This window comes from Vitis vinifera, chromosome 14 (genome assembly GCF_030704535.1).
Source record: "Vitis vinifera cultivar Pinot Noir 40024 chromosome 14, ASM3070453v1".
NCBI lineage: Eukaryota > Viridiplantae > Streptophyta > Magnoliopsida > Vitales > Vitaceae > Vitis > Vitis vinifera.
In genome coordinates this window covers 4,360,361-4,383,830 of record NC_081818.1, presented here as the reverse complement: position 1 = coordinate 4,383,830, position 23,470 = coordinate 4,360,361, and the positions used below count along the sequence as shown (strand labels likewise).

At 37.3% G+C, this 23,470-nt stretch overlaps 3 protein-coding genes across 6 annotated transcripts; 1 reads left to right on the top strand and 2 right to left on the bottom strand.

The window, feature by feature from the left end:
* Positions 1–179: 179 nt before the first annotated feature.
* Positions 180–17,976, bottom strand: LOC100262434 (uncharacterized). The gene is made up of 7 exons (XM_002265915.4): positions 17,673–17,976; positions 16,744–16,821; positions 4,776–4,940; positions 4,621–4,685; positions 4,447–4,486; positions 2,483–2,821; positions 180–568 (listed from the first exon to the last, which is right to left on the bottom strand). The coding sequence occupies exons 1-7, from the start codon at positions 17,837–17,839 to the stop codon at positions 559–561; spliced, it is 864 nt and encodes a 287-aa protein (XP_002265951.1). The 5' UTR covers positions 17,840–17,976; the 3' UTR covers positions 180–558.
* LOC132255018 (uncharacterized) lies at positions 9,163–12,407 on the top strand. Of its 2 annotated transcripts, XM_059742423.1 has the most exons (5): positions 9,163–9,383; positions 9,637–10,551; positions 10,649–11,458; positions 11,540–11,658; positions 11,768–12,407. In XM_059742423.1, exons 2-5 carry the CDS (start codon positions 10,302–10,304, stop codon positions 12,251–12,253), a joined length of 1,665 nt encoding a protein of 554 aa, XP_059598406.1. In that variant the 5' UTR covers positions 9,163–9,383; positions 9,637–10,301; the 3' UTR covers positions 12,254–12,407. The 2 variants fall into 2 exon arrangements, with proteins under 2 accessions (XP_059598406.1, XP_059598407.1); XM_059742424.1 differs by lacking the exon at positions 9,163–9,383 and having other exon boundaries at positions 9,425–10,551.
* Positions 17,977–19,143: 1,167 nt separating the features above from the next.
* On the bottom strand, positions 19,144–23,191 carry LOC100267587 (uncharacterized). 3 transcript variants are annotated; one of them, XR_787493.3, is made up of 8 exons: positions 22,816–23,121; positions 22,214–22,432; positions 20,769–20,855; positions 20,394–20,540; positions 20,010–20,036; positions 19,808–19,903; positions 19,394–19,681; positions 19,144–19,308 (listed from the first exon to the last, which is right to left on the bottom strand). XR_787493.3 is itself a non-coding variant. In XM_002266069.5 (7 exons), exons 1-7 carry the CDS (start codon positions 23,035–23,037, stop codon positions 19,481–19,483), a joined length of 999 nt encoding a protein of 332 aa, XP_002266105.1. In that variant the 5' UTR covers positions 23,038–23,191; the 3' UTR covers positions 19,328–19,480. The 3 variants fall into 3 exon arrangements, 2 of the variants coding, with proteins under 2 accessions (XP_002266105.1, XP_019080234.1); XM_002266069.5 differs by lacking the exon at positions 19,144–19,308 and having other exon boundaries at positions 19,328–19,681; positions 22,816–23,191; XM_019224689.1 differs by lacking the exon at positions 19,144–19,308 and having other exon boundaries at positions 19,328–19,645; positions 19,723–19,903; positions 22,816–23,122.
* Between the last annotated feature and the right edge of the window lie 279 nt (positions 23,192–23,470).

The following is a 23,470-nucleotide window of genomic DNA, read 5'->3' as shown; positions in this document are numbered from 1 at the left end:
TTAGAAACCATCACCTCATTCCACACACACATGTTGCCCTAACCACACAGCAAAAGCCAACAGGCGGAGCAACTCAGACGGTGGGGTGAGATTTGATTGAACCATTCATCTAGGTAGGATAAGTCTTTTATCCTATCATTGGCATTGAGATTTACCCAATTCACCCAGAGATCACCACATTGAAAATTATAGCACGATATAAACCCAAGCAATCAACTCAGCAACTGCATGTCCACAGCTCCCAAAAAAAATGGAAAAATAAAAAGAAAGTAAAAAAAAAAAGCCCATAGACCCAGGAGGGTTAAAGGTAAAGAGTCAGCAGGCTGCATGTACAACCCACCTAATATAGGCATACCATGAACAAAAAATTCCCAGTAAGCTGCATTATCCGAGTTAGACGTACAAAATTATATATCCATCAAAAGAGTTGCATCACTCCTCGATCAGCCCTAATTCCTGTATATTACAACCTCCTCACACTAACCAGCAACCAATAGAAGCCTCATTCCCAGGCTAGAGGATCAAGCATGGTTTCCAAAAACAGGGCCAACTCCATCATCAGCGAGGACTGCACAAAAAATATGTAAAAAGAAATAAATGAAAAGAGTAATCAACAAATAATCCTTGAAAAATACATATATATCAAGTATAAGCAGGTTTTAAAATGTTTGGAACTATAGGCCAGAAAATTTTCAACAGGAGCCGTGGCCGACGCTCTTGTACCATGCGTGGATATATGGATGCTGTTTGATATTGTTTGCAAGGCAACAAAGTTAATCAAATAGCTCACATGCCATTTATAGCAGAGAAGTGGACAAATAATTGAGCAATATGCAATATACCTTCATATAGTATATTTATTGAGCTTATGCAACTCAGCACAGCTTCCTATGAATTAATCAAAAGTATGCCTCGTATATAATTATAACATGCATTGCATTATCCTCACAGTATCTGTTTCCGACATTTTCAAGATTTAGAGTGTCAAAACAGCCAGATATTCTGTACCTATCCATGCTATATACAGGTTTGTACCAATAAAATTAAGTGTATATCCACTTAGTGAGATGTAAACTATGAATGTAATTTTGGAACTAAGCCCTATCGGAATAAATGTGATTTGATTTTTAATTTTAGTTTGCAGGCATTTTTTATACCCAATTCAGCCAACATCTTGCATGATCATTAATCACCTCTTATAACCCTAATGGCCATCATCTATTTACAGGACATGCCAAATTTCCCAAGAAGAAGTTTGAATGGGGAGAGGAGCTTATTAATGTCTTTTGCCATTCTGTGCTATAATGTTTTCCGTACCATCAGTATACATAGGATGCTTCCTCCTCTCTTTGGCACTTTTTTAATACATGCTCTTTTAATGAGGCTTTGGCATGGTTGCCGTGTCAAACTAATAGCCAGACAACTACACTGAAATTATACAGGATGAGTAGTATGAAGGTACATCACTGATCTTTTATATACACAAGACTTAACAGATACTGATGTACATGCAATACTTTCATGTTTGTAATATTTTTTTTCCTTTTTACACTTTAGGCCACGAAAAGGATACCAATAACCATCCATGGCAATGAGATAAACAAAACTATAAAACTATAACTTGAAAATCTGACCTTATTGCCATAAATCTAACACCTAGAAGCTTTATGTCGAACCTATTTCTTATCCCTTTTAAAACATGGACATAAACCAAGGTTATAACATGTAACTTATAGGGGCTCATACTGGGTTTGTTTGTATGTTTCAATTTGCTTTTTGGACAAGTCATCACCCCTGACCCAATGAACCTTTATACTAGATTTTTTTTCCCTCAAAGAGAAATGTAAAAAATCAACAAAATTGATATTTTCTTTTCAAATAACATATCATAAAATGAATGACAAAAGGGGCAGAAACCCATAAATACAAGAATCACTCAAAGCAGAAAACAGGGTAAGTTGAAAAAGTTATATGAATATAAATCTTTATATCTACAAACTACTAATATAAATATCAACATACTTTATATCTATTAACAATTGGTTGACTCTAGCCTCTAAATTATTATAAGAAAGAACCCTTTGAATTCATGATTTGATGATGTTATATTATATATATTAGATAGTTATTTCTCATGAATGGAATTTGTTCAAACATTCACATTCACCAAGGTTAAGTTTGTAGGGAAAGATTATAAATGAACTAAACTTTAATTCAACTAAATTTGAATTGAAATGAAAGTAGTAGAGATCTTTGGTTAAAGAACATTTTAGTTCAAGGATGTAGTTGTTACTTGTACGATAACCTATTGCTATTCCTAGCAGTACTATTTAGATGACCGTACCGTACATTGTTGCATCCCAGGCAATAAAACTGATTGAAAATTTGATTGTTTCAAAGAACAAACTGAATTTGATGCAAAAACAGACTGTAAAATAATCATTTAGAGGCTATTCAATCAAAAACTTTAATTGCAAGATACCTGTAAGAACGGGAACGAGAAGGAGATCTTGATAAACTCCGCTCATACCTCCTTGGACTTGGTGATCGCCGGTCAGAACCTTGGTTCTTCTTACCATGCTTACGGCGGTCATTCTCTCTTGGACTTGGTGACCTAGGACTTTGACCATTCTTCATTGGACTGAATGACCTCTTATCTGATCCACGGTCCCTGTTGCTGCGGGGACTCTGATCATTCTGCCTTGGACTCTTTGAGTTATGATTAGACCTGTAGTGCTTATCATCACGGGGAGATACAGATCGTGAAACAGACCTAGAGCGTGATGGTGAGTAATAATCTCTTCCTCCACGATCCCTGTCTCTGCAGTTTCCAGTTTTACCAGAACTTAGTTAAAAGAGTGGACAAATGTAGAATTGCAGGATCAATTGCAAAAACTAAATCTAACTAACTGAAAAAACAGATTAACCTCAACAATCATCTTTAATTGTCAAGAGAGAATCGGTATGCCATTCAAGAATGCAATGCATATTCAATTAAAGACAATCCACAATAAATGTCAAGTAATCACAAATATGAAAACAATATCTGATTTCACTTCTTTACATGTGGGAAAAGCTTCAGCATAAATCCTCATTCAGAATTTGTGCTGGAAACATGACTTTTACCTGCACCATCTCACAGTTTTCTGAACAAAAATATGTGACTTTTGATCCCAACACAGTTTGAGTTATGCTTTACAACGGTGTAGTGGTTGGTCAGCATCGGAAAACTGCAAAGCTTTGTTTACTTCATCTCTCTTAATTCCGAACATATCTTTTTTTTGATGATGACTGATGAGTATGGAATCCAATCAAGGAGACCTTCTTTCTACCTCTAGCAATAAGAACTTTGGAAAACTTCCTTTCGCTGGTGACCGCAAAAATCTTTCTTTTGGCAACTATAATCTTTAAATTCTTTCTTAACTGGATGGTATGCAAAGCAAGATATCAAAATCTAAGATGCCAAAAAAATAAAAAAAGTTAAGAAATATAAATCTTTGTTAGGACTACAGTTATCACAACCAACCATGATAATCTGCTTAAGATGGTTCCAATTAGGGGCAGTGCACTTTACAAACCAAAAGCCAAAAATTCAAAGGCCCATGCAGTTTGTAGGTTACAGTCGATGAAGATGAGATCGATAATGATACTTTAAGAGTGGGGCTTTGAAAGATAAGAAGTCACTCTATAACATTTCTCTCTAGTCTTTATCACTCCATGAATCGTTAAATCTCTCTTTTCGTTTTATTATCTGCATAGAAAAGATTACCATATGTCATTCATGGATAATTGGCCAACATGTGCATTCTGTCGAAGTCAGCAAGTTAACATCAAAGAATGGTGTGCAACGGCCCTAGTATATTACAAGGCATCTTTCTCTTCCATTCCCAAGCTGAATGAAAAAAACCTATAGTCTTTACCAAGCAACCCAAAGAAATAGAACACACCTACATGTAGCAAACCAAGTTAAAAAAGAAAAAAAAAAGAATTGAGTTGTAAATATGCATAAACAAGACAAAAATAGAACGAAGAAAGGCTTTCAATGGATTTAAAATTGCTTATGTTCAGCAAAATGAGAGTTTTATGATCAAATTTCCACAAGTGGTATTAAAAATTTGTAGAAAACGATAATCAATCTCAAACGAACAGGTTGCATACGGTGCATCATTGTTCAGTAGCAAGTAATACACACTGCTCCAATCAGTTCAGTTACATACACATAAAACTATCTGCGTCTAAATATGAAGACATAGATAATTTAATTTGCCTTTCCATTTTTTTCCCTTTTGATCCCTCTGGGTGGGTGAACAACAGAGTGGAGGGGATTGGGGAAGTTAATGACAAAGCAGTATTTTTCTAGCTAATAACAAAAAGAACGAAATATCACCAATAACATTAGATCAGAGTAGAGCATGACAACATAGTAGTAAAGCAAAGGATCCAGACCTTGAATCATGCCTGACTGGTGAAGGTGACCGTGAATAGGCTGTCATGGTGAAAATGACATAAATAATTAGTGAGAAATAAGTGCAATGATATTCATTTTAATTTCATTATTGAAAGAATCAATTTCAAATTTTAACTGAATTTAGAAAGTCATAAAAGTCAAGTGAAACTGACAGCGATATCTACGTCTTGGGGACCTAGGTGGACTTCGCCTTCTATAGCTTCCTCCATGCCTGCCACTGTTCGCAGAAAATCAATAAGAAAAAGTAAAAGCAACAATTAAACAAACAATAACAGCAAAATGAAAAGGACTAGAAAAGTAACTATACCTTACACGTGAATTCGTACGCATCTCCTGAGGAGTTTTTCTATTCTCTTCAGCAAAAACAATAGCTATTTCACGTCCACCAATAACTGAGTGATTCAAATGATGCTTAGCTTCGGCAGCATCCTCCGCATTACGAAACTTCACAAATCCAAAGCCACGGGGCTCCCTGCAATAATTACATATTACACCAAAGTGCTCAGTGTTTGGTATAATCCCATTCAAATGAAAAATTGTAATTCATTAAGGGCCAGAACCCAAGCATTAGATTGAAACCCCGACACATAATTTAAATCAAATCAAATTTAATCAGTTGCCAACCTTCAGTATCTCCATCCCTGTTTCCTAAATGTGAATGGAAATGAACACCATTTTTATAAGGGGGAATCCATCCTGACATCAAGGCATTTATCCTAACTGCCAATACAGGGAGCTCAGGACCTCTGGTTCAATGCCAAAGGTCATTACCGTTGAGCTACAACATGAGAAGCAAGTGAAAACTAAGACCTAGGCATAATTATGTAACTCTATAAATGACTACTAACTTTATTCACACATATCAGGACTTTTGCAATCAAACATAAGATTAAATTACTTTGTAGGCCCCTCCACTAGCACTACGCTTCACCCTATCTACTAAAGAGCACAATCCCTTGTACTTTACAAGAACCAAATTTTATTGGAACAATAAATAAATTATAAAGGATGGGATTTGAGAGTATCTTCCCAAAGGGAAAGAGTTGAAGCAATACAAATCCACACAAAGAGCAAGAATTGCACCATGTAGAGTTCAGAGATGTCAGAACGTTTTATGATTTTCACTGGATGTCTTAGTAACCTGAATTAACCATCTCAATCAAACCCTTCTCAAGACTCTTCAAACTTGAAAGTATCCACCACATTTTTTTTTTTTTTCTCAAGATTGTTGATAAGGGCATGTATGGGTTCCATTTTTTTGAAAGGCATTCCCAAAAATGTATTTGAGGGAAGCAAAACACATAGTTTTCAGTTAATTCAATTTTCTGAAACAGAAAACAGATTGTAGAATTAATACTCAAGGGAATTTTGGTGGGGAGGAAGGGAAAAGGTTGCAATTAATGATGTTAGATGTACCAAAAGGCCTTTCAACAACCAATTCTAGGTTTTTGTTGTTTTGCTTCAGATCAAGGGGCCTTAGTTGCTGGTTATTGTAGTTCAGTAGGCCGTTTTGGCCATTGAAACCCTTTTCCACAACTAGGACCTTTAGATGGTGTCTTTCTTCATTTGCATTCACAATTATTCTATTAATTAGGGAGACCAGGGAGTGCCACTTTGTTGGAAGACATCCATAAAGGTGCAACCCTAAGTGCTTTTTTTTTTTTAATAAGTAAAGGATAAAAATTGTATTAAAAAAAGCCGCCAAAACAGCGACTTAAAGGTTTCAAAGAAGAAAACACCCCCCACTCCCCAGCTGGATGCCAAGACGTGCAACCCAAACCCCACCCTCAACAGGTTTCCATCCAATCAATAAAATCAACTAAAGTCGAAGGACCATTTTTTATAAACAATTTCGTCTCCAACCAAAGGAAATATACAAAAGAATTCTTAAGTCTTTGGATTAACAACTCTTCTTCCTCAAAAACAACTTTGCTCCTTGTCTTCCAAACCGTCCAAAAAAGACACAATAGGCTTGTTCTCCAAACTCCTTTCCTCTTTTCTCCCACAAAAGCCCCGTCCCAACCCAAAAGCACCGCCTTAACTGTGGCCGGCAGCACCACTACACCCCAAAGAGAGAACAACAACGCACAATGGAGAAGAATGTGATCTATTGATTCTTCGTGCCTTCGACAAAGGTAGCATCTGTTCGCTAAAGGCCATCCTATCTTTTGAAGTTGGTCCAAGGTAAGAGCCTTTCCCCACGTTGCTTCCCACCCAAAAAAAACTCACTCTAGGTTGCACGTAAACTTTCCAAATGGCCGACGAATGGAAAGAGACTGGATGGCCTGAGACTAATGATTTGTAGAGAGACTTAATAGAAAACTTCTCACATTTAGTCTCTGTCCAAAGCAACCTATCTTCCACTACCTACTGAACTCTCTACCCATTAAGGTCTAAAAAAAACCTACACACCTCATCCATCTCCCAATCATTAAACGGTCTAGAGAAGTGCGAGCTCCAACTCCCCCCACCCTCAATGGAACACCACACATCTTTGACCCAAGCATCCTTGAATACAACTAAAGCAAATAAAGTGGGAAAATACACACATAGAGGTTCATCCCCACACCATCTATCTTTCCAGAATTTCACTCTTTGCCCATTCCCCACCACAAAAAAGAGCCTACTGCTTACAACAACACACTTCTTCCTAAAAGCTTTCCACAACCCCACACCATACCTACCCCTCACTTCCTTAGAACACCAACCCCTTTGCTTCTCCCCATACTTTCCCCTAATCACTTGATTCCAAAAAGTCTCTCTCACGTTAGCAAATCTCTAGCTCCATTTACACAAAAGAGCCTTATTGAGGGTAGAAAGGCACTTTACCCCCAACCCCCCTTTGCTTTTACCTAGGCAAACCAAACCCCACCAAACAAGATGAGGTTTCTGTTTAAGGGCCCCACCTCCCCACAAAAAATCTCTCTGAATCTGCTTTATCCTCAATCTGACCTTTCTGGGCAGAGAAATCACAGACATGAAATAAATTGGCACACTCGCCAAAGTGCTCCGAATCAAGATGATCCTCCCTCCTTCGGAGATGCATTGGCTCTACCATCTAGCCAATTTCTTCCGCATTCTCTCCTCCACTCCATCCCAGACAACCATGGATCTATGAGGCACACCTAATGGCAAACCCAAATAAGTGGACAGAAGACTTCCAACCTTACACCCAAGATCTACAACCAAAGCCTCAGCGTTTTCCACACCACCCACTGAGATTAGCTCACTTTTGTCCAGATTAATTCTCAACCCCGACATGGCCTCAAACCACATTAGAATCCAACTTAAATACATCAACCGATTCTTAGAAGGCCCACAGAAAACCAAAGTATCATCAACGAATAATAAGTGAGACACTTGAACCCTAAGTGCATTTTTCTCATCTCCATCTTTATCATCATCATCAATTCCACACTCCAAGACACTCATTAAGGTGAGTTTTTCTTTCTTGAGAAACGGAACTATGAAATATTCTCACCACCCATCAACTATTGTAAAGGGATATTTTTATTTTTTTTGATAAAAAAGCGCAAATATATTAAAGGGCAGAAAGCCACAAAGCATACAGGAAGTATACACAGCAGCCTAGAAACAAAAACACATGAACAAAACACTCACCACCCCTTAAGGAACGGCAAGTCATTCCAAAAAACCTAAAAGCAAAGAGGACTCCTCTCCCATATACACCCTAGCCCAACTCCACAAATTACAAACAAAAGAATTTTTCAACTTCTGTATAGCTAGGGAGCCCCCCCTAAAGGCTAATATATTTCTTTCCTTCCAAATCGTCCAAAAAATACACAACGGAATGGAATTCCAAATCTTTTTCCTCTTTTTCCCCACAAAAGGGTCCCTCCAACTAAGTAACATCTCTTTGACTGTCTTTGGGAACACCCAATTAGCCCCAAACAAGGCAAGGACAATCTCCCAGAGAACCCTAACTACTATACAGAGTAAAAGAATATGATTTACATTTTCCTCTTCACAACCACACAAAAAACAACGATTTGGAAGATGTCAGCCCCATCTTTGAAGCCTATCCAAAGTTAGGACCTTCTCCCAAGTGGCCTCCCAAGCAAAAAAAGCAACTTTGGTTGGGACCTTGTCCACCCAAATACTCTTTTTTAGGAAGGTGATGGCACTAGGGACTGTCAGCAACTTGTAAGCATCCCTAATCCGAAAATGACTGTGACCCCCTCATTTCCATATCACTGAGTCCTCTTCAGAAGAAATCCCCAAGTCCCTTAGCATATGAAACAACTCTCCAATAGCGTCCAGCTCCCAATCGTTAGAGTTTTTAGAGAATCTTATATTCCAACCCCCCATAGTTCTGAAAGGCGCGCCTAAGGCGCGCCTAGGCTCGGGGCGGCGCGACTCCACCCTCCGGCACCTTGCCTGAAGAGAGGCGACGCCCCTTCACGAAGGCGCCGCTTAGGCGCGCAAGGCGCTCGCCTCCAGCAAGGCGCGAGGCGGTCGCCCGAGTCGCCTCCGACGCCCGACCAGGTACGCCCCTCCTTCTTCTTCTTCTTCTTCTTCTTCTTCTTCTTCAGTCGGGTTGCAGAGCCCTAGGGTTTTTTTAGTTTTTTTTTTTATTTTAACGGCCCAAAACGACGCCGTTTTGAGCACTGTGCACTTAAGTGAACAGTGACCAAAACGACGTCGTTTTGGAGCCTGTTCATTTAAGTGAACAGGGACCAAAATGACGTCGTTTTGGACCCTGTTCTTTAACAAATAAAATCTCCTTCCATCCAGCCCCCTTTTCTGCTCTTTTTCAACCCGAGACCACTGCCATTTTTTGCCCTAGCCTCTTCCGTGCTGGAGAAGTGAAGAAGAAGAAGAAAAAGAAGAAGAAAAATAGGGGGAAAATAGGAGAAAAATAAAGGGGAAATAGTAACGTACCTTCCGGACCTCGGTATTTTTCTTTTTTTTTCACTTTTCTGCATTTTTTTCCATTCTTACCTCATAACTCTCATTGGTAATTTTTTTTTTTTAAATATAAATATTATATTTTGAGTTTTTGACATGAAAATTAAACAAAATAAAAATAAATAAATAAAAAGCACTCATGCATATTTGTTGTTAATGTGACATTTGATAATGTGATATGCATTTTTTTTTCAATTTTTTTTCTTAATTTAATTATAATTATTTTATTGTGGAATTAGATAATTTGTTTGCAAGATGGATAATGAGAGTGAGACTCAAGTGGACTCTAGTGCAAGTGGAAGAAGAGATCCGGGGTGGAAATATGGTCGTTTGGTTAATGAAAAAGATTTGAACACCATCATATGCATTTTTTGTGATAAAGTAACCAAAGGAGGCATCTATAGACACAAACAACATCTTGTTGGTGGATATAGAAATGCTAAAAAGTGTAGAAAATGTCCGGAACATGTTAAAGAAGAAATGGAAGAGTATATGACTTCCAAGAAAAATCAAAAAGAGCAAATGAATATGGGGAGCGAATATGTTAATGAAGATTTGTTTGGTTTGGAAGATGAAGATATTGGTGAGGAGATTAATAGTAGAACGAATATCACCAACATTTCTAGTGGAGGTAGTAACCGAGGAGGAAGTGGTGGTAGGACGTTTTCTTCAAAAAAACCAAGACAAAAAGGTCCTATGGATCATTTTTTCACTCCTAATGCAGAGATGGTTGTTCAAAATCAAAGGAGTGGAAAGATGAATCAAACTACCATCAATGATGCCTACAAAAAGGAAGCAAGAGAAAGAGCTTGCACGCTTATCACAAGATGGATGTATGAGGCCGCTATTCCATTTAATGCAGTCACATATCCGAGTTTCCAACCAATGATTGAGGAAAGATCATATGGTGGAATGGGGGAAAAATGGATGTTCACTTATGTCGGATGGATGGACCGATAGGAAAGAGAGAACTTTGGTGAACTTTTTGGTTAATTGTTCAAAGGGAACCATGTTCATGCAATCCATTGATGCTTCTTCAACGATTAAGACGGGAGAAAAGATGTTTGAGTTACTTGACAAATGGGTAGAGCAAGTTGGTGAAGAGAATGTTATTCAAGTTATAACAGATAATCACTCAAGTTATGTGATGGCAGGTAATAAATACTATTTCTTGAATTTTTATTTTCTTTTAAAATTTGAATTATCTATCTTGAGAACTTATGTAAATTTATTATCTACAATTTCATATAGGGAGGTTGTTAGAATTAAAGCGTCCACATTTGTATTGGACACCATGTGCTGCACATTGCCTTGACTTGATGTTGGAAGATATTGGAAAGCTACCAAACATCAAGAGGACATTGGAGAGGGCTATATCACTAAATGGGTATATTTATAATCGCTCAGGGCTACTCAACATGATGAGGCGGTTTACTGGACAAAGGGAATTGCTTAGGCCTGCTAAGACTCGGTTTGCAACTGCTTTCATCACATTATCGCGATTGCATGAACAAAAAAACAATTTGAGGAAGATGTTTACAAGCTCAGATTGGTCAGATAGTAAATGGGCAAAAGAGCAGAAGGGGAAAACTATAGCCAACATAGTTCTAATGCCTTCATTTTGGAACACTATTGTGTTTTGCTTAAAGGTTTCGGGTCCCCTAGTTCGTGTGCTTCGTTTGGTTGATGGTGAAAAAAAAGCTCCTATGGGATACATCTATGAGGCCATGAATAGAGCTAAGGATGCAATTGTGAGAAGTTTTAATGGAAATGAAGAGAAGTACAAAGAAATCTTCAACATCATTGATAAGAGGTGGGAGATTCAGCTTCATCGGCCTTTGCATGCAGCAGGGTACTTTTTGAACCCGGAATTCTTCTATGATAAGCCAGAAATAGAGCATGATGCCGAGATTATGAGTGATTTGTATAAATGCATCTTAAGGCTAACAAGAGACCCTGCTAAGCAAGAAAAAGTTGTGGCCGAAGTGAGTTTGTTCACAAATGCCCAAGGACTATTCGGGAATGAGTTAGCTGTTAGGACAAGAAAGACTAGAGCACCAGGTTAGTTATTTAAATGATTAGATTGTATTTTTGCTAAAATAGGTGAATTGTTTCACTAAATTGTTAATATCTATACTACAGCTGAATGGTGGGCTGCATATGGAGCTTCAGCTCCAGATTTGCAAAAGTTTGCAATGAAAGTCCTCAACTTAACATGCAGTGCATCAGGTTGTGAACGGAATTGGAGCATCTTTGAGAATGTGAGTGACCAAATCCAAAATAATTACAAGTAATAGTCTACTAGAGTCTTGAATGTAACTTAAAAGTTAAAATTTTAAAATATATTTATGAGCTTATGAATTTTTGCAGATTCATAGCAAGAGGAGAAATAGGTTAGATCATCAACGCTTGAATGATTTGGTGTACATCAAGTATAATCGAGCCTTGAAGAGAAGATACAATGAACGTAACACCATTGACCCAATTTCCTTGAAAGATATAGATGATAGCAATGAATGGTTGATAGGGAGAATGGAAGATGAGGATTCTCATGGAGGTGCACAAGATGATTTTGTATTTGATGATGACAATTTGACATGGGGTGATGTTGCTAGAGCTGCTGGAGCTGAGGAGGCCAGGTTTGATACTAGAGCTAGAGCTAGAGCAAGCTCAAGCATAATACCACCAACAAGGGGGATAGCTTCAAGTTCTAGAACTTTGCCTTCTTATTCACTAATAGATGAAGATGAAGATGGAGACATGGTTGATTCAGCAGATGAAGAAGATGGGGAAGGCTACAAATGTGGTGATGGAAATGATGATGATGATGATTTTGTTGATTTAGAGGAGGAGTGATGATTGCTTGTTGTGGACAAATTTGTGATTTAAGTGTTTTTTAATGATGTTTTTGAATTGTGGACAAATTTCATGTTTTGGACCTTTAGGTTTGGAAACTTTGGATTTGGATATGTATTAGGCAATTAGCAATATGGATTTGGATTTGTTTTTAGGCTTGGAGTTCTTTATTTTTATGTTTTTTGTTTATTAAATTGAAGTTTTGGATGATATTTGATGATTTATGTGTTTAGGACAAATAAATGATTGTTAAATTTGATTATATTATATAAAAATATATATGTAAATTAGGGTGCGCCTCACTTCACTAAAGCCCGCGCCTTAGATGCGCCTTGCGCCTCAGGCTCCAGGACTAGTTTGCGCCTTGGTGCGCCTTGAGCCTTTTAAAACTATGCAACCCCCTTGACCAAGGCTAGAATCCCACATCTCATTGACCAAGGCATTCCTTTGGGCAGCCAAGGCAACAACTGGGGAAAAGTTTGGGACAACGCCTCATTACCGCACCACTGATCAGTCCAAAAATTAACTTTGGTCCCCTCTCCCACCTTGAACTCTATATTATCCCAACACCAATTCGTCTCCTTCAAGATCTCCTTCCAAACCCCCACTCCAAACGTTCTGCGAGCCTCATTAGTTCTCCAACCAAAGCCCTCATAGCCATACTTCACCCCGATCACCTTCTTCCAAAGGATTTCTTTTTCAAAGGCAAAATCTCCAAACCCATTTGCCCAACAAGGCCTTATTCAAGAGATCAATCTTCTGAATGCCTAGACCCCCTTTCTCATTTTGGGTGCACACCACCTCCTAATTGATTAAGCGGATTTTTCTTTCCAAGCTTCCCCCTCCCTAAAGAAAATCCCTTCGTAATTTTTCGAGCCTTTTTGCAACTAACTTGGGCATTCGAAAGAGAGACAATTGGTAAATAGGTATACTGGCCAAAGTACTCTTAATGAGGGTAATTCTCCCGCCCTTTGACAAATATTGTCTTTTCCAAAGGGCTAGCCTTCTTCTTATTCTTTCTTCCACCCCATCCCACATAGTCGCAGCCTTGTGATTGGCTCCAAGGGGCAGCCCCAAATAAACAGTAGGAAGAGCCCCCACTCTACACCCTAACTCCACAGCCAATTCGTCAATGTCTTCAACCTCCCCAACCGGAATTACTTCGCTTTTAGCTAGGTTTATTTTAAGACTAGAGGCTGCCTCAAACCACGCCAAAATCCAGCTTAGAGAGGTAAGGTGATCTTGCCTTGCTTCGTAGAAAATAATAGTGTCATCAGCAAATAGTAAATGGGACACCTTCATCTCCATTCCCCCCCTCCCTCGAAGACTACAGCCGGAAATGAATCCCCCATCAACAGCCCATTCTTAAAAGCACACTTAGCACTTCCATACCCAATACAAAAAGGTAGGGAGAGAGTGGATCTCCTTGGAGCAACCCCCTGGAATTGGAGAAATAACCTACTGGCACCCCATTAACCAGAACAGAAAAATTTGCAATTGAAATACACCACCAAATCCACTCCATCCAACGAGCTCCAAAACCCATCTTGTGCAAGACCTTCATGAGGAACTTCCAATTAATGCTATCATAGGCTTTTTCAATATTCAGTTTACAAATCAACCCTTTCTCTTTACGTTTATGCCAGAAATCAATCACCTCATTGGCTATGAGCGAGGCATCCAAAATCTGTCTTCCCCTCACAAAAGCATTTTAGTCCACAGAGACCACCTTGTCTAAAACCTTCTTCAACCTATTGACCAAAAGCTTATACAATCCCCCTAGCAGACTAATGGGCCTAAAGTCCCCAAGGTCGTCAACCCCCGCCCCCCCCCCCCCCATCCCTTTCTTGGGAATGAGGACTAGGAAGGTAGAATTGAGACTCTTAGCAAAGGATTTCTCATCAAAAAACTCCTTAAACAGATCCACAATCTCCTCCTTCACGAAGTCCCAACAAGATTGCCAAAAGGCCACTGTGAACCCATCTGGGCCTGGAGCCTTATCTCCATTCATTCCCATCAGATAAGCATGGATTTCTTCCTCAGTGAAGGGTTGCTCCAAGCCTTCAACTTCATTATGGTTTAACCTTTGAAGATTCAGCCCCTCAATATCAGCTTTCCAGGTTGGCTCCTCTGACAACGGCTGCTGAAAAGCATTCACACAACCCCCTCTCTCACCTCCTGCTCCTCCTCCAGTCACCTCCCATTGATCTTAATCTTTTCCAAGGAGTTATTTCTTCGATGGGCATTAGCCATCCGGTGAAAGAACCCTGTGTTCTTATTCCCTTCCTTAAGCCACAACTCCCTTGACACTTGTCTCCAGTGCGTTTCTTCCAAAAGCACCCACTTTTTAAAGATTTCCTTAGCTTCTCTTTTCAACTCCGTCTCACCTTCAGTCAGACTCCTTTCACTCTCCACCCCATCCCAAAATTCAACTTGTTGAAGGGCTAAATTTTTATTAACTTCCAGCCTTCCAAACACATCCCTGTTCCAGCCTTTGATTTTTTCCTTCAAGACCTTCATCTTTGTAGCCAATCTAAAACTGGCCCTCCCTCTCCCCCCCGCCCCTTGCCACCAACCCCGAAGAAGCTCCTTAAACCCATCAACTTTGAGCCACATATTTTCAAACCTAAACGAGGAAGTGCCCCGTCTGATCAACTATTGCAAAGGGATATGAATATGACAAATTTTTGTTGTTTTTGTAGAAAGGAGTTCCCTATCATATTCTCCTTAACCAATTCTCGTGCCTGTGGAAGGAATGGAATGAGGGTTTTTGAAATAGTGGAGATGTCAACTGTTAATCTCAAAAACCTTTAGATCAGTACTCTTCAAGGAATTAAGTGGGGAACTATATTGCATTAAATTGTAAAAAAACTTGGTGATGGTCAGATTTGGCCTGCCTTACTTTTGTTTTGTTTCTTTCTTTCATTTGGTGTCTCCCTGTATATTTCACATGTATTAAAGTTCATCCCTGGTAGCATTTTTCTTTTAATAGCAATTTTTTTTTTATTAAAGCTATTTTCTAGATGAGCCAAACACAGCCAAGAATTGTGTTTTTCTAATTTAAGAAGAAATAATCCATATTTTACTTGAATTAAATGTGCACTACTTGCTTCGTGATTGACCGTGTTCAAGTTTATGGTGTATTAAGTGTTGCATTTGTCCTACATAAGTAGGTATTTTTTTAATTCATTTTATCACTCCCAGCCCAAACTATAAAATACTTCAATGTTTTTTGAATTTAGATATAGAGAAATAGGGAAAATGAGATGAGAAGACAAATAGCATTAAGGAAACAATAGCCAAGATAATAATGTTTGGCATCCATAAAAGGATTATGATCCATCTTGGCCAAGGACGCATTCTATGTGTAAAGAAAAAAACAACAAAAGAGGGAGGGGGAACAGCAATTTCATCCATGATCCACAGACTTGTTTGGCAGCTTTTGTTCTCTCTTGGGTGTCATCTTCCTTGGTAAGAGATACTTTGTTGGGTTGACATGGGTCCTGTATTAGAAGGAAGCAGAAAAAAGTGTGGAGAGCAACTCCTTTGTGTCTCTTTTGGACAATTTGGAAAGAGAGAAATACAAGATTGTCCAAAAACAAGGAGCTCTTTATCCTAAGACTAAAAAACATGTTCCTCCGTTACTTATTTCTTGGACCAAATTGTACATAGTTGTAGGCCTGATGTCCTTTTGTGATTTTATTGATTGGTTGGATTCTCACTAAGGGAGAGAGCAGTTTTTTTGTTTTCCTTTCATTTTTTGGCCATTTCTTGGTAGCTGTTGTATACATCATGTGTACTTTAATGCGCTTTTTTTGGCACTTTTAATGCATTTTCTTTTTCACCTATAAAGAAATAGATCCATGGACTTGTTTGTTCTGTGTTCATAACAGGCATATGCCTTACATGGAGCTACAATGACACCCAGATCATGAGCCAAAAATGAGAGGAATGCACCCAAAATTTTCAACTCATAATTTTTAACACACTGACCATTCTGGATAATGCAATTATTTATTCTTACAAAATTTACAAGCTGTGATGTTGTAGCATGGTTAAATGAATTCTATTAAAAGAACGTTTCATGCAGACACAAGAGTACTCCAAAATTGGTCAGCTTTATATTAAAACATGCAGTAAAAGGGGGTTGCACCAACTTCACATCTAATCTCCAAATCAAGGATGGGGAACTTGAATTAGCAATTCCTAGTCTCATTGCAGTTAATATCTTTTCTTAAATTTTGAATAAGCAGAATAAATAAAAAATTCTACTGCACCCAAATATGTTGTTTTATCGACAGCATTAACCATAACACTCAGAGTAGATACGTTGCATAAGTATGGCAATTAGCATTACAGGGAAAAAAAACCTTAATTTTAAAGCCCAAATTGCAAACACTAGAAAATGATTATAACAAAATACCAGGAAGCATAAAATTGGATTCAATAACATGTTGCACAGAAGTTAATCACAAAATTAATTCACATACCCAGTATAGTAATTCTTGGGAAGATACACATCCTTCACTGGACCAAAACGCTCAAATGGGACTCTAAGATCCTCAGGCCTGCAAATCAGAGGTTGGTATACAGATTGCAAAAATAATAATTATCACTTGAATTAAAGAGAACCAACATTCACATATTTAAAATTATGAAGGAAAAATGATTGGCAGCCAGTCAGGCCTCAAGTATCAAATCTTTTGTTTCTCTCTTTCCCTAAGGCTCCAACTATTTATCAAAATATTCCGGGAAGATTCTCCAGTAAAGAGAGGGAAAAAAACAAAATAAACAGAGCTTCTTTTATATCAAAGGATGCTTTATTTTAAAGGTTTGAGGAATTTATGATGCCCTCCTCATTTGGCTCCAGGAAAAAACTAGGGGAAAAAAAGGTCCCAGGCTGATGTTGAAAATTTTCCTTGTGGGGGGTGGGGTTGGTGATGGGGGATTTCCTGGAAGTATTTTCAGGCCGAATAATCAGATACTCACCGGTCTCGGCAGCTATAGTCAAGAAAACCCCGAAAATAAATAAAAACATAGCTATGATGTCCACACGATTTGTATTATCAAGAAATTTGCATTAAATAAACATCAAGAAAAAAGAGCATTAATAAAGAAACTTCTGCTAATTTTCCAAACAATATTTTCCGTTGAAACAAATAGAACGGAAACGAAGAAATCTAATCTAAACCCAGAAATCAATCATTCTAAATTTCAACTTGAATTTTTCCAAAAGTTCCACAAGATTTCTTCGCCATTTTCACTAGTTTGTTCCCAAAAACGTAGAACTTCTCCGTTTTCAAAACCCACCACTGCCCTAAGATCCAACACCCCCCATTTCTCATCCTTCTCTAAATTTTTCCTGCAACCAAACAAAACTAACAAAAAAAAAGACTCGAAAAGCAGAAACATCAGAGACCTGGCATCGAGAGCGATGTTGCGAACAAGGAGGCCAGAGGGAGCAGGGGAGCGGCGGTCGCGATAGGAGCGACTGGGTCTGGAGCGGTCGTCGAAACGACGCCGTCGAGGAGGAGTTCTGCTGCGGCGAGGGCTGTAGCTTCTGCTACGGCTTCTGTATCTCGCCATTGATGAGAGTTGGCTTCGAATCAGCAACGAAAAGTCGAAAACCTAAGGCTGAGAGAGGGAAACCCCGCAAAAACCCTAACCCTATATGGGCGAAAGTTCGCACAGTGAATGGGCGGGTAAATGTTGAAATGATGGATTTTTGTGTATTTATTGGGGTTGGAAATAGGGAAAGACGACGTCGTTTTGATTTGTGCTGCTCCTTTAAAAATTCTCCTGTGAAATTTGAAACTTGCCGGGTTGACCGACCGCCCCGACCCAGCCCGATTCTAAAAATATTTCTAATTTTTTTAATATTTATAAATTTTTATATTTAAAGTATTAAAAAAAAAAAATACCTCATAAAATCACTGTCAAACGCTTAGACTTTATTTAAGTTTTTTTTATCCAAACTCGATTTTGATGGGCTTGAACTAAAGGTTTAAACAAACAGTATCTAATCAAACCCTAATTTTATATTTTTCATGTATATCGATACTTCATTTATATCATGCAAAATAATTTTAAAACAAATAAATATCAAACACATTGTTATTTATATTAAAATGATATCTTACTAGCTATTTTATTGTAATATAAATGTCTAAAAAATTAAATTAAAAATACCCTTACAAACACGTTCAACTCAGATTAATCAAAATTTAACGAATATAAACTATAAAACTAAACTAATTCGTGTATAACTTAAACTCAATTCAATATAAGTCATAAAACTCAGTCGTACATACTTGATTTAAATTCAATGAAAATTTGAAAAAAAAAAAAAAACTAGATTAAGTCTAGGTTAAGCATCTTGGATTAAAGTTGAGGGTGAATTATCAATTACGGTCCCAAATCCACCTTTCAATCTTAATTTATTATGTGAACATGAAGTTACTTTACATTAACATGCAAAAAAATAAAAGAAATTTGAAAATAAGTTTTCACTTTTATGAAAATAAATATTTTATTTAATTTTCATTATTAATTGTGAAAAAAAATATAAAAATCACATATGACCATGTTAGTTTTAATCTCATCGTGTTTAATTAATTTTCAATCATTTTTTTTATTTATAATTCTATACTCTATTATTTTCCATATTTACATTGGTTATGAACGGTTAAAATGGTTATTTGATTAAAAATGATAAAATCATCTCCATTTTGTACATATAATCCTCAATTTTTTTGCTTAATATTTAAAATTAAGTGAATCCTAAAATTTATAGAAAACACTTTTACAAAGTTGAAAAACAACTTATACCACTTTTATATTATTTTAAAAACACTTTCAAAGAAAATTACCCACTAAAAGCACTTTTGAGATAAGCATGATCAACCGTTGTGGAACATTTAATTTCACTATATCAGTTGCTCATCAAATGTTCTTTATTAATGCATGAACTAAATGGAGTTTGGGTAGCAGGTTTCCCAGAGAATGAATGCATCCTCACTGCCTTCAAGCTCCAAGTCAAAATTTCATATCCAACACTGAGAAAAGAAAAAGGTATTAGTGTAAGAGAAACTTCATTAGATTTTTTATGTCATCTGATATATTTCATTGGTGCATACATACAGAGTTCAGTGATCAAACTATGGATCAGTAAAAGGTTTACTGTTAGCGAAAACCGATTTCCAGGCATCGGTGAAAACTCAGTTGAAATTAAATGTCTGTGTTGTCTATGTTTTCCTCTATGACCCCAATGCATGCTCCTACAGACTTTCCCATAGACATTGCCTCGGCCAGCTTTCCTCGTGCTTGCTTATTGCGACGCAAGATTAGGACAGTGTTCAGTACAGACCATCTCACTTGTGAATCTGCTTTCTTCTGTGTGAAGCCCAAGCCTTTAAGTAACAAATCCAACTGTTTAGGAGGGATAAAAGTTAAGTTAGAAATTTACTAACCTAATACTGTAACCTTTGTCTGCATACAGGACCTTGTTGTGACTGGACTCTTGATAGAAAAACCGAGCACAGGAACAGCACAAACCTTGTTAATATCAGCAAGGCCACCCTCTGCATATCCGTATAGAAGATACTCGGTTACCACTCCAGCAAGTGCTATGCATGAGAACCTGTTCAGCATCTTTAGAAGCATGCCCAGAGTAAGATCTTTTTTCTTTTTCTTTTTTGTCCAATTCAGTCAACAGAATTTACAAGTAGCAATATATAAATGTGAAAAGATCCCATACCGTAGCCGATACTTTTCCTGAATTAACCTGAAAGGCAGAAGAACAGCCATGATTGAAAACCAATAATTATGGCATAACAATTCAAAAAACCAATCCTAAACAAAGTTTTTACATTTTTGACTGTTGATCACAACTAATGACAGTTGAATCACAGTCCCCGCATTTATTCTATGAGCTTAAAGCTTAACGTGCATGCGTTAAATTTTGTTTTTTCGGATTTTAGTTTTTGTTTCTTGTCATCATGAATAAACACAACCAATAGCTTTTATCTAAATCTGTAACTTTTAGTACTTTCTGTGTGAGGTAAGGAAAGGTTATGACCACAATGGATGTAATAAATTACTGCACTTGTGAATTGTGATAAATAATACAAGCAGTGCTTACTTCTTCAAGAAACTCGAAATCCACAAAAGCAGTTCCTGCTTGAATATTGAGAGATCCTTCCTTCTGCAAAGCTTCCAAGCTTGTTAGGGTATACCCCTTAGGAAGAATGCCCAGCAAGTAGGCAATTAAGAAATGGCCAGCTTCATGCTGCATAAAAAATTTCGATGATGGTTACTCCATGGCAACACACAAGCAGCTTAGAGATAAGGAATATATGAAGAAAATCTATAGGAGTAAACCTCTTTGAGAAACGCTTTTTGCATTTAAAATAAGAAGCAGCACGGACACAACCAGCATAGATGTAATACAATACATGATGCCAACAAACGAAGAAAAAAATGTATACTAATAGAGAGAGAGAGAGAGAGGTCGTACTTGAATAACCCTGTTATGGTACTTCTGACTGAAAGTATGACCAATTGTATCAAGAACCAAGCTACCAACTCCTCCATTAAAAGAAACCTGCGGAACTAGCAATTTGATGACTTCATTAACAATTTTATAACAGATAACATAAGTGTACACAAGAAAGGAGGAAAGAATCCTCACAGATTTAAGCCAGTTTACATAAATAGAATATCACAACATATGCACAGCATGAACTTTTTTTTTTTATGTAAAAGCATTATCATGCATAAATAAGCAAATTTTTCTTCTGTTAAAACACGGATAACCAATGACTACAGAACTTTCAAGAGTAAATATAAATGGACATGATAGTTTTCAATTTATGGAAGTATAACATATGTCAGCTTGCATTTCAATATCCAACATCACTCAACAATTAAAGGCATGCAAGAGGAACATCACTCAATTACAAGTCAGGCATTGAACAACTGTGCAATCACAAATGTCTATCGGGGTTCCCTGAGACCAGGATCGTGAACCGAATATGTGCACTGGGAAAATAGGCCAACTTTCCCCAAAAAATAATGTAAATCAATATATGACAAAGTCGACCTTCAATCCTTTGAGCAGAATTGACAGGTGTGAATGAGTCCAAATAGGATCCATTTTCATCCATTACAAATTGAGTTATATAGATCTGCATTTCATGCAAGTGATACTAACCGATGCCTAACATATCAGGGAATCAAACAAGTCACTTTTATCTTTTAATGAAGGTGAATGGTTTGGAAGGCCAGAAGGTCCAAAGGTCCAGGATAGTCCTCTCAGGCATCAAGGTACAAGTGTTGTTGCTAGAATAAAAATCATGAGTTAAAAATCATGAGTTAAAAATCAAGAAATATATGGGCTCTACCTTCCTACTCTAGGCTTTCAATTTAAAGGGTGTTTGTGGAATGATTTGTTCAGGTAGAACCTTCAACACAATTAAGAAACAAATCGAAAAGAAAGAAATTTAGAGGAGTACTGGTTTTGAAAGATCATCACCTCTTAGAGGAAAATATAAACACAAATACGATGAATCATGCACAATACAGTGAACTAAACAAAAAAAAAATAAAAATCCACCATTATAGGAAATCCATGATTAGAGGAGGGGAAAAGGAATATATAGGGGAAACCATGTTCAAGTTTATTGTACAATAATTAGGAAAAAAACAGTGAATCCAAGGACAGAGCAGCATGGAGACTTCTTTTCCCATCCATCACAATGTTGAGGCTATGGAAGATCTACAGATCAATGATGTAGAAAGCAAAGAAAACTCAACTCCAAGTTCTAATGCTATGATACCATTATTATGATTATATCACCGAGACATTAACTGATCCAGAGCTTAACAATTGACTGCAACCAACCAACATAATCATGAAACAGAACCATTTAATAACATATGGTATTAGACATGAATAATTACCAAGTCTAGAGTCCACAAGAACAACAATCCTAAAGACAAAAATAGGAGTTGTTGTGGACTAAACCCAAACACATTCCATGCAGAAAGCCCTCCCAAAACAGCAGCAAGCTGCAGGTTTCTTTCTATAGAACCAAGAGTTGCATCCACTGGTGATAGAAGAGACGACGCTTCAATTCCATTCAGCTTTAATTCATCCAATGTGTAGAGCCTTTGCGGTACCTGCATAGTGAGTTAATTTATTAAAGCAAGCAATTAAATCTAAACAAACTATATTTTTTTGTCCATCAACCAAACTAAACATTGAGATTCATGATTTTCAACAACATAAATCACAAATTTAAACAAAAGGGGGAAAGAAGGAAAAACGGAAATGAAACAGCATACACTGCATTCACATTATGAAACTATCATCTTTCCCAACTGGCTAGCCTTGAAAAACCAGTCAACAACACAACCCATCTAGGGTTTCCTTCAATATACGAAAAAAACACCCTAATAAAACAATTCTACGATTCCTGAGATCCAGTGTGGCCACAACTACTAAATTGCAAAGCCATGGCAGAAAACTAAATGCAAATAAGCGAAAAGAGCAAGCTATTGACCTGCCTGGCAGCACCAAAACATCTAAGCCCATCAGGCTTCCCTTGCAGGTCCTTGACAAGAGAGAGAGCTGTTCTGTCATCTCCCTTGGCCAGCTCCTTATCCACTTGCTCCAATACTTGCCACCTTGATACATTGGTTCCCAATGAACTTACAATTCTGAGAGTTGGAACCCTTAGCCTGGGATGCGAACATACAGCTGCACGATACACCACAGTGCCCATTCACAGAAATAGCAACACCCAGAAAGAGGTAAGCGACATTGTTGAGGACATGGCCTTTGTTCTTCTCACTACTACTCCCCATTGTCAACCACACATTCAAAGGATTAAAAAAAAAATAAAAAATATTATTATTATTTTGATTAAAATGCCCCTCAAAACCCAATCCTTTTTGGACATCTCGATAAAAATATCCTCTTTATTTTTTTATAAAAATAAATATTTTTTAAAAATTTATATATAAATACTTAAAACAAAAAATAATATTTATATATAAAAATTGATTACTTTATAAAAAAAACATGATATGGATTAGATTTTCTCGAGTTATTTTATCTCTTTTAATTAGATATTTTAAAAAATACATATATGTTTCTTGCCACGTGTTCAAGTGCAACTTTTTAGATTGTTCAAATTACTAATACACCCCCAATAT

Coding starts and splice junctions, on each gene's coding strand:
- LOC100267587 (XM_002266069.5), bottom strand. CDS start 23,037: ATGGGCACTGTGGTGTATCGTGCAGCTGTATGTTCGCATCCCAGGCTA. Junction 20,037..20,393: donor ATTTCGAGTTTCTTGAAGAA/GTAAGCACTGCT, acceptor TCTGCCTTTCAG/GTTAATTCAGGAAAAGTATC. Junction 19,682..19,807: donor GCCTTGCTGATATTAACAAG/GTTTGTGCTGTT, acceptor CCTCCTAAACAG/TTGGATTTGTTACTTAAAGG.
- LOC132255018 (XM_059742423.1), top strand. CDS start 10,302: ATGGTGGAATGGGGGAAAAATGGATGTTCACTTATGTCGGATGGATGG. Junction 10,552..10,648: donor CTCAAGTTATGTGATGGCAG/GTAATAAATACT, acceptor AATTTCATATAG/GGAGGTTGTTAGAATTAAAG. Junction 11,659..11,767: donor ATTGGAGCATCTTTGAGAAT/GTGAGTGACCAA, acceptor GAATTTTTGCAG/ATTCATAGCAAGAGGAGAAA.
- LOC100262434 (XM_002265915.4), bottom strand. CDS start 17,839: ATGGCGAGATACAGAAGCCGTAGCAGAAGCTACAGCCCTCGCCGCAGC. Junction 4,487..4,620: donor CCCAAGACGTAGATATCGCT/GTCAGTTTCACT, acceptor TCACCATGACAG/CCTATTCACGGTCACCTTCA. Junction 2,822..4,446: donor CCAGTCAGGCATGATTCAAG/GTCTGGATCCTT, acceptor TGGAAACTGCAG/AGACAGGGATCGTGGAGGAA.